The sequence below is a fragment of the Herpailurus yagouaroundi genome, unplaced genomic scaffold (genome assembly GCF_014898765.1).
Source record: "Herpailurus yagouaroundi ecotype Mexico unplaced genomic scaffold, PumYag 195, whole genome shotgun sequence".
NCBI classification, from domain to species: domain Eukaryota; kingdom Metazoa; phylum Chordata; class Mammalia; order Carnivora; family Felidae; genus Herpailurus; species Herpailurus yagouaroundi.
In genome coordinates this window covers 13,730,412-13,748,040 of record NW_024412426.1, presented here as the reverse complement: position 1 = coordinate 13,748,040, position 17,629 = coordinate 13,730,412, and the positions used below count along the sequence as shown (strand labels likewise).

At 36.8% G+C, this 17,629-nt stretch overlaps 1 protein-coding gene across 1 annotated transcript in view; it reads left to right on the top strand.

The window, feature by feature from the left end:
• LOC121011672 (complement factor H-like) overlaps positions 1 to 17,629 on the top strand; it is a 35,020-nt gene that overhangs the window by 5,131 nt on the left and 12,260 nt on the right. Inside the window, 5 exon segments of the mRNA XM_040446291.1 lie at positions 8,712 to 8,818; positions 14,159 to 14,215; positions 14,217 to 14,289; positions 16,266 to 16,445; positions 16,558 to 16,746. Of these exon segments, the coding sequence (XP_040302225.1) occupies positions 8,712 to 8,818; positions 14,159 to 14,215; positions 14,217 to 14,289; positions 16,266 to 16,445; positions 16,558 to 16,746 (606 nt within the window).

Below are 17,629 nucleotides of genomic sequence, written 5' to 3'. Positions count from 1 at the left end.
TTATTTCTTTGGTCCTTCAGCTTTACATTAGAATTAAGTGGTTAACACACCACCATATTACAGTTTAGAGTATTTTGAATCTGACTATACTTACCTAGCAGTGTGTTTTATTTTTATGTTTTCATGTTAATGTGAACGACACTTTGTTTTAAGCTGAGGAACTCCTTTCATCATTTCTTGTAAGGCTTAAGTCATTGGCTGTTGGCAATAGATCCAACCTCTGGAGGTCAGGGGACTGAACGGTCCAACTCTCTAAAATCAGGGCTGGTTCCTCTGGCAACCAGCCCCTATCTTGGTGTTTTCTAAAAGTCACCTCATTAGCATAAATAAAGACACTTTTTATCACACTCATCACTTAGGAAATTCCAAGCATTTTAGGAGCTCTGTACCAGAAATGGGGAAAAAAGACTAAATATATATTTCACAATATCACAACTGTTAACACTGTTGTGAGTAAATTGGGATTGTAGCATATTGGCAGCACGGTATCTCAACAGCTCTGTTTTGTTTGCTTCAGGACATTTCCTTCTATTTGTGTTGCAAGAATTTTATTGTATTTTCTTTTTTGACCAAGAGTTTGTGTTGAATTGTATTCGATTATCACTTTATCTGCATCTGTTAAGATGTTTAATCACTAATAACATTCTCCAAGCTTACAACTTGGTACTCTGCTGGTTTAGAAGGCAGGTCGTGAGAGACAATGCTTTCACTAGGGACGGATCAATATTTCCTTTTACTGGAAGTTGATGGTAAATCCGTTATCTTGGGCCTCTCAAGTCACTGAACTAACAGGCATAGAAGTGGATTATGTACACAGGCCGGGGATATTGAGTTGAATTGTGACAGGGTTATTGTTTACCACTACGTGATGAGAACAGGGAAATTATATTTGAATGCGGCAAACACTGAGGCTTCTTCTTTAGACTTCTCTGTGCATCAATAAAGGTTAATGGAAGACATCCGCAACCTACTAAATGTGAGGTTGCTATGGTCTCTGACAATTTGGAAATGAAGTTTTGGTTAGCCCCATCAGGTAGAGGATCTGGACTACTTTAGATGCTGGCTGCAGAGGAAGGAAACATGGGGTGTAGAAAAACATTTACAATATCAACCACAGCCCAATGATCAATAACTTAAATGAGGACTGCAGCACTATACTTTCTGTTTTGATTCTTCTAGGTGAATTTGTATATTTTTTAACTGTTTTCTCTTCCTTGACCTTATGCCTTTGTGAAAGGAAATGATTTAGCTTTTAAGACACAGAATACCTCTGTGGGATTGTGACTAAAGTCAGGTAACAACATCACCAAGTATCAATAGGATGACTCTTGGAAGTTTTGATTCCCATTTATAGAAGAGAACAAAGTCATCTTCATTATAGGAAAGCAAAGGTAATCTTGTCATGTGGAACTATCATTATCGTTACTGTGGTGGACTGTGTTATTTAATTGATGTCATTTAGCACCACACCCAAATTTCTATACAAAGCTGCATATTCTTAAGACTTAGAGCATAAAGTACATTTCCCACTCTTCTTTGTTTGTCGGTTTTCAATGAGTTTTGCCCATAGAAGTAGTAGTGGGAAATCAGAAACAAGGAAGAACATTCTGGCTCTCCCAGACTGGCAGTTCCCAACAGTAGTTAGAGACAAGGTATTTGTACAATATAATTCAAGTAGCAATTGGGTGATCCAGAGGGAATGCCGTTTTCGGAAGTCCTGCTAATTTGTTCCTTCTTCACTAGAGTCAGAAGTAACCATAAAACTCTTTTCAACAACAAAGCAACAGGTGCAAGCTTTAGGTGCCATCTTGAAAGCAATGGTATCTTTTGCTTTTTGATATTATACTTATTGCTGTTCATGTCCCCCGGCTTCTTCGTTTTCCCATTTGGTCTTGTAGACCTTTCTACACCTTTGCAACTAATTATCTGTATTTAATTTTCACTTGTAGAAATAGATGGATTGGTTTCTGTTCCCTGACTGAATATGACTAATGCAATAAGTCATATAGAACAAAGACATATTTGTTGTATGCAAAGTTGAAGATGTGGGGAAAGCCAAAAGGAAGTAAGATTTCCACGTTTTACGTGAACTAGTACCAGGGAGTGATAAGCTTTATATGTATATATTAATGCTTAGATTACTACTGCTAAAACATACGAAGAGATATAGTCAACAATATAGATATACCAAAATTATTTTAAAATGTTGAAGAAATCCACAGGGAAGACAAAAAAGGAAATAGGAATGAGAAACAGGACACACACACACACACACACACACACACACACCAAATAATAAAATGGCTGATGTAGCCATTTAATATAAAAATAATGACTTTAAATGTCAATGGTGTAAATACTTTAATTAAAAGACTGACAATGGCAGGGTGGACACATAAACAACATTGGCTATATGCCATCTACAAGAAATTCACTTCAAACTTGAAAAGATAGTTTGGCTCAAAGTAAAACAATAGAAAAAAAATCACTAGGTGCCTTTGACATATTTCATCCCAAGCACTGGCTGCTGTCCTCTCAGCTGCGCACTGCTCCAAACCGCAAAGCTCATGGATCAGTACTCTGGATGCAGCAAGAGAGAAATGGGCCTCCTTGGCAGTCTCTCACACAGCTGGGAAGCCTTGGACTCATTCACATACCCTCACTTTAACCTGCGGGGAGGAGGGGGGTGGAGAAGAATCATGCACCAAGAAGCTCTCTCTAGACCCCTGAGGGAGAGGTATCAATTGTAAAGCCAAACTGACCCTCTTCAAAGCGACTAGTCTTGGATCTTTTGCTGCATCCACGTACTGGAAATTCTCTGCTGGACTGCTGGACTTCTACAAAGACTCTCTTATCTGTGCGTAATTGTTTAAATTGGCATTCTCCAGTGGCTTCTAGACTGTGACTGAGAGGGGCTGGTGCTGGTTCACAGGCTGCTTCAGGGTCCAGAGCCAGGGCTGAGGTCTGTGTGCCTATTACTATGCACATGGGTGGGTGAGACTCCTTCCAGGTCCCTTGGCAGGTGGTGCTGGTTACAGAGTCAAAGCCAGATGGGGCTGTAGCCCAGTCCTTAGGATTGTGCAGCTGTTTCTGTGTTTCTAGCCAGGACCGCAATTGGCAAGTCAGCCCCTGGGTGCAGACCTGTTTTCTCAAAACAGCCCTCTTGTTCTTGGACTTCTCTGGGGTTTCACAATGTCCTACCTGGATCCCACATCTCCCCCAAAGGCACTTTTGTCTGTAACTAGATGCCAGCTAGTGGTTAGGGGAGGATATTGTGAGAAATATTTTATCCACCATCTTGCTGATGTCACTCATTCCTTGTGCTATTGATGCTGGCAGGCCAGGTCCGGTGACCCAGAGGGGGTCCTGCAGGACCAGTCAAGATCTTTGGCTTTGTGTAGGATGGAAATCAAACACAAGCCAGCAGGAGGTAAAAGCAGAGTTTACTGAAGATATAGAGAGAGCAGATACAGACAGCATCTGGGAGAGTCAGAAAGGAAAGGAGCATGAATCTCGTCTTTGGGGTCTAGGGTTTTTTATTGAGGATGGTGGTCTGCTGAAGTGTCCCCTCATACATCCAGGAACTGGCTAGTACAAAGATGGGGGAAGATGGGGGTGGGGTTGGGAGGAAGGCATTATTCCTTGCAGCCAGAGGGCCTTGGAGATACCTAGCACCAGTGGTCTTGAATATGCATATTATAGCTTCATCAGGTCATTCTCACCTGGTCTTTCCTTAGATGTTATCTATTCTAGAGAAATCATTAATTCCTTGTCTCTTACAAGGAGGACATATACTGTTTGCATTACAAGGTATGTGTAAAGCGGAGTGGGGGTGCAGGTCCTGCCAAGAAAAGAAACAGGAAAAGGAACAAAGAGCAGATTTTTATGCAGTTCTTCAGTTTCCCTGTCTCACTAGTTTTGTTTTTATTTCTTAGTATTTTCTGTTCTTTCTGTCTGGAGTTTCTTATTATTCAGCTTGATGTTCTTTGAAACATAGTATTTTTCTCGTAATTCCATTTATTTTCACTTTTTATTTTTTATTTAGGCAGATTGTTTTTTTTCCTAGTAACTTAATCACTTGAAAATTTTTTGACAACTGTATGTTTAGTTTCCAAGTGCTCATTTATTTATTATTATTATTATTATTATTATTTTATTCTCAAATTAGTTAACATGCAGTGTAATCTTAGCTTCAGGGGTAGGACCCAATGACTCACCCCTTCCATATAACACCCAGTGCTCATCCCAACAAGTGCCCTCCTTAATGTCCATCACTCATATAACACCCCCCCCCCCATCCCCACCATCAACCCATAGCTTGTTCTCTGTATTTAAGAGTCTCTTATGGTTTGTTCTCTGTTTAGGAATCTCTTACGGTTTGCCTCCCTCTCTGTTTTTATCTTATTTTTCCTTCCCTTCTCCTATGTTCATCTGTTAACTTTCTCAAATTCCACATATGAGTGAAATCATATGATATTTGTCTTTGACTGACTTATTTCACCTATCATAATACCCTCCAGTTCCATATACATTGTTGCAAATGGCAAAACTTCATTCTTTTGCATCGCTGAGTAGTATTCCATTGTATGTATATATATATATACCACATCTTCTTAATCCATTCATCAGTTGATGGACATTTGGGCTCTTTCCATAATTTGGCTATTGTTGATAGTGCTCCTATAAACATTGGGGTGCATGTGCCCCTTCGAATCAGCATTTTTGTATCCTTTGGATAAATTCCTAGTAGTGTACTTGCTGGGTCATAGATCAGTTCTATTTTTAATTTTTTGAGGAACCTCCAAACTGTTTTCTAGAGTGGCATTCCCACCAACAGTGCAATAGGGTTCCCCTTTCTCCACATCCTCACCAACATGTTGTTTCCTGAGTTGTTAATTTTAGCCATTCTGATGGGTGTGAGTTGGTATCTCAATGTGGTTTTGATTTGTAATTCCCTGATGCTGAGCGGTATTGAGCATCCTTTCACGTGTGTTTTTGCCATCTGGATGTCTTCTTTGGCAAAGTGTCTATTTAAAAAATCATCTCCGTATAGGTATGAATTATATACAATAAAATTCATACATATTAGTGAGTAGGCCAGTGCTTTGACAAATGTGTACATCTATGTAATCACAAACCAAGTCAAGCTAGAGACAGTTTTCATCTTCTGAGCCAGTTCTGTTCTTCTCTTGCCATTCAGCTTCCCCCAGCAACACCACACCAGGCAACCAATATTCTTTTTGTTACTATAGAGTAGTGTTTCCTTTCCACAGTTGCATATCAATGGCTTTATAGAAATGGATTCTCCTATCTGGCTGCTTTATTTTAGCATAATGTCTGTGACTTTCTTCTGTGTGGTTGCTTGCATCAGTAGCTCATTTGTTTTCATAATAGAGTTGTGTAGCATTATATGGATATAAAATGTGTTTATCCATTCCAATATTGATGGATTTTTGGAGTGTTTCCAGGTTTTGGCAATTATGATTGAGCTATTTATGAACATTTGAATTTAAGTCTTTGAATGCGCATATATTTACTATTTGTTGCATAAATATCCAAAAGGGAATTGCTGGGTTATGTGCATGATTAAATCTGTAAGAATCTGCCTTACTGAATTTCAAGTTAACTGGCATTTTGCATCCCCACCAGCAATGTTTGAGAATTCCAGTTGATTCTCATCTTTATTAACAAACAGGATCATCAGGTTCAAAATTTTAAGCATTATGTTGTGCATATTGTGGGATGTCATTTTGCTTTAATTTTACGTTGCTGTTTGACTTATGATAGTGAACACCTTTTCATCTGCTTATTGGCCATTGTTAGGTCTCCTTCTGTGAAATTGAATTTTTCCCAAATTTAAGTAGGTAGTTTGATATTTGGGAAACAATTCCTTTATCAAGTATATGATTTGCAAATATTTTCTCCCATTTGTGTCTTATCTTTTAAGTTTCTAACAGTTTATTTCCAGGAACATATGCCTTAACTTTTGATGAAGTCCAAATTGGTCAATTTTTAATTATTTATTTTGTGCTCTATATAGGACATTTTTTCCAACTTCAAAGTCGCAAAGATTTGTCATATTTTTTTTCTCTCCAAAGTTTACATATGTACTTTTACATTCATGTCTCTGATTGATTTCTAGCTATTTTGTGTATGCAATAGGGTTCATCTTTTTTCCTCATATGGATTTTCAGTTGTTTAGCACAATTTGCTGGAAATGATATCCTTTTACTTCCTGAATAACTTGTCAGTTTTGTCAAAAATCCACTGAATATAGGTAAGTGTGTGTGTGGGTGTGCGCGCACGTGTGCGCGCACGTGCACGTGTGTGTCTATTTCTGGACTTTTTATCATTTCCCACAAATTTATATATTTATCCTTATATCATTATGTCTTCCCTTGATTACTGTAGTGTGAGTCCTCCCATCTGTTCTTAATTTTGGGGGGTAGAATAATGGCCTCCCCAATGATGCCCATGTCTGATCCCTGGTACCTGTGATTATGGTACCTTACTTAGAGAAAGGAACTTTTCAGATATTACTAATGTTAAAGGCCTTGCAATGGAAACTTTATTCTTGATTTTCTAAATGGGCTCAACGTAATACCATATGGAAAGAAGGGTGGGATTGAGAGAGGCAGAGATGGAGAAAGATAGAGAAACAAGATGAGGTAAGAAGGATCAGAGAGAGACAGTTGCTGGCTTTGAAGATGGAGAAAGAGACCATGAACCAATCAATTCAGGAAGCCTCTAGAAGCTGGAAAAGACAAGGAAACTGATTCTCCCTTGGAGCCCCAAGAGAGGAACACAGGTCTGCAACACCTTGATTTAGTCCAGTGATCCACCTGTCACATTTTGAACCGACAAAAATTTAAGAAATAAATTAGTACTGTTTAAACCTGATGTAAGTATGTGGATTTTCTTTGTAGTTGCAGTAGACAATTCATACATTAATTTTTAATGTTTTTTTTTTTGGTTTTTTTTTTTTAGCTGTTTTCCATTTTCTTTGAGTTTTGGTATTACCTTGTTAATTTCTACGGAAAGTCTACTAGGATTTTCATTGGAATTGAGTTGAATCTGTATATTATTCTGGGGATAGTTGATTGTAAAAATATTTTTTCCTCCAATTTAAGATCTTGATTTATCGCTCCAATTATTTAGGCCTCCTTCAAGTTTTCTCAGGGAGGTTATATAATTTCTGAATACAAGTCATGCACATGTTTTGTTAAATCTTTCCTTTTGTGGCACGTTTTTTTTTCTTTTAATACTATTACAAATTATAAAGTTTTGATTTTCCACTTCCCATTATTATTGTATCAAAATACAATTTCATTTAATGTATTGACCATTTAGCATCATCTTCCTTAATTTACTATTAGTTTGGTAATATTTTTGTAGGTTCTATAGGTTATTACATCAATTATACAGTATTTGATGATTAAGAAGATTAGCAGGACTCCACAGCATAGATTTACATTAGGGTTTGTAAAGGTTAAAGACCGTAGTACAACAGGAGAGAGAAACAAAGGCAATTGTAGAGAAGTTTGAACACTTATAAGCACAGCCATTCCGTACCATTTTTTCCGGATGTTTTTCATCTTTGGGTTCCAAATCACCAAGATGCATGTAAGGTATCTTGTTTTCAGGTAGGCTAGTACACAAATTTACAAAGAGGTCTCATAACATTATGCTTACTTACTTAAACTAGTCTCTGTAACTGATTAAACCAGGTATAAACCATAAATCTATATATTCCTACAAAATTTAGACAAGCTTGTACAGTGTGTCTCCAGGGGTTTCATACTTAAACCGCACATTATAAATCACTGGGTACCACATGCTTATCTTGGCCAAAGGGTTAGCACTAGAATCCTAGCTATCCCTGGAGATAACCATAGAACAGTTTCATTCCACCTGCAAAATAATCCTATCCTTCCATAGTTCATCTTCCTGATCCTTTGTTAAGCTTTCTGAAGTACAGATTGCTCAGGTAACTGCTCTTTTTTTCCATGCATTTTCAACAACATTTATAGACTAGAAAAAGCAAAAAGGCAAGCAACAATTGCACATAGGTATTTCTTTCAAGAAACATTTAAGTTTTAACAAATAAACATGTTTCTGATTTTGACAACTCTGCTGCCTCCTTCCAGAACTCAAATTTGAACTTTATGTAGGTATTAGGAGAGAGATTTGATTTCATTGTAATCAATTTTCCATTACAAGATTTCTTATTATGGAAGGGAAAATATCTTATATAATACAAATACATCAATCTTTTTATTTAATTATCCATTTTTCTCTGGTATATGTATTGCAACTGCTAAGAAGTTTGGCATCTTAATTCTTAAGATGCTATTCTGGTGTCCTAGAAAAAAAATACTATATGCTGTAATGGCCTCTTTTATTACCAGCATGCTATGAATACATAAATATAATTGAATTGAGAAAAATGTTCCTAACATAAATTTTCACAGCGTTTTAGTGATGAGAAAAAGCTTTGTAGTAACACTGTTTTCACTTTTGGTAATTATTTTAAGGCAATTCATCACCGATCTTTTTGGATTACTTTTACTTAGTGTTTAATTCATTAGCACATATTAATTGATAAAGCTTTTTGTTCTAGGGATGGGATTATTAAGTTAGGTTGTTCATTAATTAACATTATCAATAAAATCTTCAATTCTGTTATGAACTAGAATCTTGTGATATGCCAGGATTTGAGAATGCCAGACTCAAAAGTGGTGGCAAGTCGTTTAAGTTCAATGACGAGTTAGAATTTGAGCGCTATGATGGATATGAAAGCAGACTTGGAGGCAACACGGTTCCATAGTATGTGGTAACAATGGCTGGTCTGATACACCTACATGTTATGGTAAGTACTTTCATTTCAAGTATTCTCTCTTTTTTTTAGGATAAAAAAGTCTGTAATTGTTGAACGACTATGTTGTGCATCTGAAACTAATATAACATTGTCAACTATACTTCAGTTAAAAAAATGCAGAGGAAGACAGATACCATATGTTTTCACTCCTGTGTGGATCCTGAGAAACTTAACAGAACACCATGGGGGAGGGGAAGGAAAAAAAAAAAGGTTAGAGAGGGAGGGAGCTACACCATGAGAGACTCTTAAAAACTGAGTATAAACTGAGGGCTGATGGGGGGTGGGAGGGAGGGGAGGGTGGGTGAGGGGCATTGAGGAGGGCACCTGTTGGGATGAGTACTGGGTGTTGGATGGAAACCAATTTGACAATAAATTTCATATTTAAAAAAAAACCGTTTTGTCTTCAAGAGCAGTTATCAGTTACCTCAACATAAAGTTTGTAAAAGGAAAAATGAGTTAAAAAAAACCCTGTATGTGTTCTTTTTTTTTTTTTTTTTTTTTGAAAGAGAGAAAGAGCACGAGTGGGAGAGAGGAGCAGAGGGGATAGAGAAAAAAAGAGAGAGAAAGAGAATGTTAAGCAGGCTCCATGCTCAGTGTGGAACCTGACACGGGGCTCAATCCCACAACCCTGAGATCATGACCTGAGCTGAAATCAAGAGTCGGACACTCAACCAACTGGTACCACCCTGGTGACCCTATCTCTCTGTGTTCCTTTTTACAGAATTTTGAATGATCTGGAGATATTCTTTTTTTTTTTTTTAACATTCATTTATTTTTGAGACAGAGAGAGACAGAGCATGAACAGGGGAGGGTCAGAGAGAGGGAGACACAGAATCTGAAACAGGCTCCAGGCTCTGAGCTGTCAGCACAGAGCCCGACACAGGGCTTGAACTCATGGACCGTGAAATCATGACCTGAGCCGAAGTTGGCCACTTAACCGACTGAACCACCCAGGCACCCCTGGAGATATTCTTAAGGAACAAAAGTCGAGGCGAATTCTTCTGATTTAATGTAAACTGGGAAGAGAAGGTGTTCTGAAGCCCAAAGAGAATACTCTAATTTTAACACACTGTATTAATATTTCCGATGGGCCAGATACATCACAGATTTGTGGTTAAAGTATAATTATTTTTGTTTTACTAAATGAGAGCTTTTAAATTATTTTAAATTTAGCTCTCCAGTAAAATTTTAGTTTCTTACAAATTCTGCACCCATTTTGCTCTTGAGTTTCTGCTTTGTACCTCTCACCTTGAGAATTAATTTCTGCTGGTCTTGAGAAAATCTCTCTGTTTTCTGACTTTGACAAGTTCTGTGGACTCTTACATGAATTTCTCTTGTGTTTGCCAATCAGCTGTCCAGAATAAGAAGGAGAGCTTGATTACGTGGGGAGATGAATGGATGTAGACTGTGCAAAACTTTGACAACAGAATAGTGTTTGGGGAAATATTCCGGTAAGTGGATTCTAGTCAAGATGTGGGAGTTTTATAAGCTGAAGCTAGATAGGAGGCAAAGGAAAGATTATTTAGGTTATATTAGGGCATGTCAGCATTTAGATTAATTTAATCACTAATAAAAAAGCCATAAAATAGTTTTTAAGGAATGATATAATTTGATTTGAAAATATTTAAAGTAATTTTTTAAAGTTTGTTTATTTTGAGAGAGAGAGTGCGAGTGGTGGAAAGGCAGAGAGAGAATGGGGGAGAGAGAGAATCCCAAGCAGGCTTTACACCATCATTGCAGAGCCCAATGTGGGGCTCGAACTCATGAACCGTGAGATCATGGCCTGAGCTGAAACCAAGAGTTGGACATTTAACTGGCTGAGCCAGTTAAGGAACGCAGGGCATAGAACCTACATAGAGTATACCGAAGAGAAATCATCAGTGAGAACTTCAGAGCAATATGTGGTCATAAATCTTTCAAGAAGTTTATGTGAGCACGTGAATAGAAAGTTCAGAGTATTGCTAGAGGGAATCATACACCAAAGGTAGTCTTTTCTAAAGACGGAGGACATCAGAGCCAAGTGACTGCGGAATAGGCTATAACAGAGACTGAGGACGTGAGGTGGGCGGTTCCCTGTGGAGGTGGGAAGGAAAGGAAACCAGAGCTCCGTGGAAGTACGAGGCTTCTGTGGCGACAGAGCCACTTCCAGTTTTGAACAGGAGGAAGGAAGGAAAACGGATGTGTCAATTTCATGCTGGAACGAAGTGGGAGCTGATGGTTTCTATTTTCCTTTGAGATACAAGACAAAGTCACCAGAGACGGAGTTGTGCACGGGACAAGGAGGAGAAGGAACACTTAGAAGTGTGGGAAATGGTTTAAAATAGAGACTTCAAGAAAGGAGCACGCAGTGAGTTTGTTATTGAGATGAGGTAGACTTGCTGAGTAGTGTGTTGGTCCCAGTGAAAGTTGATTAATTCGGGCTGTTGACAAACACCCATTTATGAGCTTGATATAGGCTAGGAGAAAAACAAGGGTCTGCCTTTTGGAAACTTTCAACCCAGTATGAAAACAAACCAACAAACAATGAATTAAGCCCAATAATGGACCGGATGATAAAAACACATTTTAAGTATATTTTATATGTAACCTTGTTCAAAGAAACAAAAGAATCCAAGAGCTTAGAAAATGAGAGGGTGGGGACGGAGGGCTCACTTTTATATAGGACGGCATGTACACAAAGGAAGGTTGAAAACCCTTCAGGATAGAGATGGGGGTCTGTGCAACAGCTGAACAGCAGGGAACTTGAGCTATTTAAAGAAATTGAAAGATCATAAAGCCTGGCATCTGGATTGACAGGGGGAGAGACATGGAAGTTATATTGGAAATGTAGGCAAGAAATGGATCATAAAGAGTTTGGGTTTTATTCTAAGCAGAAGGGGAGACTTTTAAGATGATCATGAATTTCTTTTCTGGGATTAGAGACAGATACAGGTTTTAAAAAATCAGAAGCTTTTACAATTTTGAGGGGCCTTCTTTAAAAAAGAATTCAAAATCTTAAATATATAATTCCCATAATCTTTCCAATGTCACCACATGTCAGGAAAATGGGACGGAGTAGAAGTTGGGGTGACAAAGACAGTGGTAGAAACAGATGTGGCCAATAAGGCTTTATTACAAATTTTATAAAACTTACAACCCTATGAACTCATTGGTAGGAATTCACCAGCACGGTAAGGCCTCCAAAAGTTGAATGAACAAATGACAGTTCAGTGTTCTTTTCAAATAACTTTCCTCGACCATGTAGCAGAAAATTGCACAAAGATTGAATGATATTGAGTTTATTTCAAATGTCCTGGGCATTCTCCCCTTTGGGGGGAGGTTTCCAAAGAATTATGGTTGTCATAAACCACTTAAGCTAAACAGTATTTCCAGCAATATTAAATAAATGTACACTTTAAAAAAATTAATGCTAGCATTTCCAAGTATCAGTGCCTGGATTTAGGATTTTAACTTTTGGATAAAGATAAATATCTCTAATTCAAGATATGCCTATTCAAACTCTTCTTTAAATCACAATTTAAAAGTCATTAGCTTTATATAAATACAACAATTGGAAAGTAGCCAATAGCCAAGATTTATTATTATTATTTTTTTGGTGTTAAGGCAGAATTTTTCATGATGTGTTTAAAGGTAGAGAATAGGGGCGCCTGGGTGGCGCAGTCGGTTGAGCGTCCGACTTCAGCCAGGTCAGGATCTCGCGGTCCGTGAGTTCGAGCCCCGCGTCAGGCTCTGGGCTGATGGCTCAGAGCCTGGAGCCTGTTTCCGGTTCTGTGTCTCCCTCTCTCTCTGCCCCTCCCCCGTTCATGCTCTGTCTCTCTCTGTCCCAAAAATAAATTTAAAAAAACGTTGAAAAAAAAATTAAAAAAAAAAAAGGTAGAGAATATATAAAATGAGCACAAGGTATATAAACAAAGATACGTAGAAAAAAAAGAATTGCTACATAGAAGACTGGAATAGAATTTTAGGAGAGGAATTCCTATAGTTCTCATCAGGTGTGACCTCAACTAATCTATAAAACCCAAGATTAAAACAAAAGCACATTTGTGGAGTTATTTTTGTGGCATTACTTTTTTTAAAAAGCTTATTATTTATTTTGAGAGGCAGAGGGAGGGACAGAGAGAGGAGGAGAGAGAAAGAATCCCATGCAGGCTCCTTGCTGTCAGCGTGGAGTCTGATGTGTGGCTGAAACTCATGAACTGTGGGATCCTGACCTGAGCGGAAACCAAGAAGAAAGCTTACCTGACTGAGTCACCCAGGCGCCCCTAGTGGCATTACTTTAAAAATAGTTCTCTTACATCTAATTTTATGATTATGTGTTAATACTTCTAGATAGTATGAATTTTCTTTGGAGTATGATTCAAATTTTTAAATTCCAGTTTTTAATTTTATAAATTAATTAGCAATATAGGAGGATTCTCAATAAGAAAAATGCAGTTTTTGATACTACTTAGCAATGTCACAAATTTTACAAATTTTAAGAGATAATTTTACACACTCCTAATTTGAATCAGAACAACCAACAATTTATTAACAGTTAATATAATTATAAGTTTATATATAACATATATATCATAAGTTAATATAATATAATGTAATAATAATAGTTGGTTGTATATTACATAACTATTCATGACACCTAGAATATAACTCTATGGCCTTGAACATCTTTCTTCATTTTGTTTCATGTTTCACTTTGATTTCTTCACTTATAAAGTATCAATTAAGCTTTTTAAATGTTCCTCTAACTGAAATACATTAGAAATGCTTCTCTTTAGCATTCCAGGTCCCCAATTATATTAAACAAAAATACCAATTCTTATTTAAGTGTGCAATTTAAAAATTGTAGCATTATTTTTTTTTTGAGTTTTTAATGAGAGAATACTTTTCTGTTTTGAGAGTATAAAAAACATAACATTAAATTTTGTAAATGTCAGTGATAAAATCAGATCCAGTATAGGTAAAGTGATTTTACAAATAAATTTTCAGGATATATCTATTGCTGTTCAACACCTTAATATTTCTCAAAGAGTCCTGTATGGCTTTAGAAGGTATATAAAACCTAGTATGTAAGTTTTCAAGGAAGAGAATTTATCTGAAGTCCCTCTGTAAATATAATACATTGCACCTCATTATTACATGAGACATGTAAAATTTACTTTGGCAATGATTAATTATATATTCTCATTAAATTATTTTACCTTTTTTTTATAGAAAGAGAATGCTCGATTCCAAATAGAAAATAGAAAAATTTTCCAAATAGAAAAATACTTAATTCCTAAGCCAAAAAAAGACAAATATAAAGTTGGAGATGTGTTGCAATTTTCCTGCCGACAAAAACTTAACAAGAGTTGGACCAGATTCAGTTCAGTGTTCCCATTTTGGATGGTCCCCTGATCTTCCAACATGTAAAGGTGAATATTTATCCTACGATTGCTGAAACAACTGAGTTTTGGATATCAACTTTTTTCCTCTCTTAATTTTCTTTTGGCTTCCATTGTGTCTACAATCTAATGCATTAAGCCAGAGATAGACCCTGTGAAGGACATGTGTTGGGTAGTAGATACTTTAGACTTCTTATTTAAGAAATTAATCTCCAATTGTTCATTGAAATATGCAGTGGAAATATGAATAGATGTTTATATGATGTCTGACTCTGAAGGGACTTTTGTTACTTTTCCTTTTGCCTACAATTCCACTATTAATACTGGACATTTTTAATAGCATGGGCCTTAACTCATTTCACTGATTGTATCTAAACTTTTGGTCAGTTCAGTCACATATATGGCTTAATCAAAGTTAATAATATTGATCAAGTGCTCATCTCAAATGATGGTATTTTTTAAAGAAAGTTTTGATAAATTTTTTGCATGTAATATGAATATAATTATACAGTCATATTTACTAATTGGTTTGAATACCTCTTTAGAATATTTAGATTATTGAACAGATTTCTTTTGCTACTCTTTCCTGTCTGAGCTATACTTTCAAAATTGAATTCAGGGTGTGTACCAAGGTTTCGAATTCACCCTTGAAGTTTCTCGTAAAGAGACGGGTCCTAAAGGTGCGGTGACGAGAGAACTACAAAGCAGGGGCTAAGACTCTCCCGGAGCGCAAGCATCGGTCCCCTGGCTCAAGCCTCTTTCATTTTTGCAAACTGTCTGACAGCAGCAAGAACATACAACACGGTATTTGACATCTGGACAGGCCATCCACCTGCAGTGTATTCCATACCGGGTCATGAGTACATCTGGCGCCGGACGAAACATTCTTTTCCCAGGCCTGGCGCCCGTACGATGTGCTTCTGGAGAGAACGAGCAGTCCCGGCCTCCTTCCGGCGTCCTGGGAATGAAACAGCTTTTAGTTCCTTGCTGCTCCGTCCCTTTCCTTCAGGACATTCTTACCGTGCCTCCGGCCTCTTGTTCTCCAACAGTTTCTTACGTTTACAGGATTGTAAGGTAGTCAGAAAATATTTTTTGTGTCTTTTTTTTATGTGTCATATGTAAGATATTTTACTAATCTCAGTTCACAAAGATTTTCTCTTTTGTTTTCTAAAGGATTTATAGTTTCTGGGTTTACATTTAGGCCTATGCTCTATTTTGGGTTAATTTTTGTATGCGAGACATGAATATGAGGTATGATAGAATCAAAGCTCTGATTTATGTGAGTGTCCAATTCTACATCATTTTGTAGAAAAAAACTATCATTTTACCCTGAATGGCCTTTTGTAGGTTTGTCAAAAATTAATTGTCCATATACATATGGGTCTATTTCTGAACCCCATTCTGTTTTCTTTTTCAGTCTTTCTGTCTTTATGCCCAAACCACAGCTTCTTAATTACTGTACTTTTATGATTAGTATTGAAATCACATCATGTTATTCCTTCACGCTTTCCTTCTTTTTCAGTTTTTTAGCCATTCTAGGTCCTTTGCATTTCCATGTGAATATTAGAATCAGTTTGTCAATTTCTACAAAAATACCTGCAGTGATTTTGATTGGGATAACATTGGCTCTATAGATCGTTGGGGAAAATTAACGTTTTAACAATATTAAATCTTCCGAACTATATTTCTTCATTATTTGGGCCTTTAGTTTATCTCTACAATGTTTTCTCATTTTCAAGTATCAGTTTGCATATCCTTAGTCAGATTTATGCCTTCATATATTGAACATATTTGCAAGGCTTAACTATACTTCTAATAGGTTAGTTCAGTAGAAGTAATAGAACTGGGAAATGAATCTGGTGTAAACACCATTTTTTATTGTTTAAGAATGCTATAATAAATTATGTAATAAATAATAAATTGATTAAAGAAAAAAATCTCTCCACTCTAGTGATTTTGAAATTATAGACACCGTAACCATTATTTACACAGTATTTCTACCGTAGGGCAGGTAAAATCATGTGGTACGCCTCCTCAACCCCCCAGTGGGGAGATTAAGGAAACAAACAAAGAAAAATATGAACTTAACGAAGTGGTGGAATATGTTTGCAACTCTGGATTTTTGATGACGTGTTCTAATAAAATTCAGTGTGTAGATGGAACATGGACAACCTTGCCTCTATGTAGTGGTAATGTATAAAAAGCACGAACACTCAAATGTGATTAAATCAACAGTTTTTGTTATCTGCATATAACCACATAAATTATATTTTAAAGAGAAACATATTTTTTGTGAAGTTTTTACAGAGGGCAGTACATGGGGTGACGTACCTGGACTTGCTTATGGTTATGTTGTGGAGTCTTCTGCCCCTCCCTTTCACCATGGAGCTTTAGTGGAGTTCAGTTGCAGAGAAACATATACATTGATTGGACCCAGATCAATTACATGTGACAGTGGACGGAGGACCCCACTTCCTCAGTGTGTTGGTGAGAATAGTATTTCTTGAATTGCCATTCAGTAAAACATAACATTTTTATTGTAAAAACTATATCTGCGACAATATTTTTAAAATTTAGAGATATTTGTGAAACACATCAGGTCTTAAATTATATTCAAACATTTGTTGTTATAGTTCAATATGTACCAACAGAGGAAAAATATAAACTAGCAATTGAATTTTATGATGCTCCCTGTCCCTGATATTGACATTGTTTATAAGTGTGAAGCTAAATTTTACTTGCAGGTGTATATATGATTAAAACATGAGTACTAATTACCAGGAAAATATAACTATCTTTGCATAAATACCATTTTTGTTTTTATAGGGCACTCTTTCTTTCAGGCCCTGGAAAACAAGGAAATAAAGTTGACAAAATACCACTAGCTACACTCCCATAGGAATCTTGCCTCTATCAAATTTTCTAACAAAAGATGATTCCTCAGCCAGTTTCAAATGCAGCGAAAAGAAGTTCATGTGCTGGAGGGTGGGCGGTCAATAGTATAACTCAGTCATAGGAGGCAGGTGAGATTGAGCCAAGAAAAAAATTCTGATTCTGTAAGTGAATCATCCTGCCCTTTGAGGACTAACTTGGAGAACCTTGGGGGCCTTCTTTCACTTTTCCCTTTGAATGAGTTCTTTCCAAGAGTTTTTCTGGGTTCTACATTCAAAGAGAGACCAGGATGTCCAGTTTCATTTATTCATCCAATTTCTGGGAATTAATTAATCCCAAGAGAAGATACAGTTGGGATTCAATCTCCAAGGAAACAGGGATTCATACTTCACTGACTTGTTCCCAATCCTCAGAAGACTGGCTGACATAGAGGAGGCATTCAGTAGGAATTTGTTAAATAGATCAATACATTTTGTTG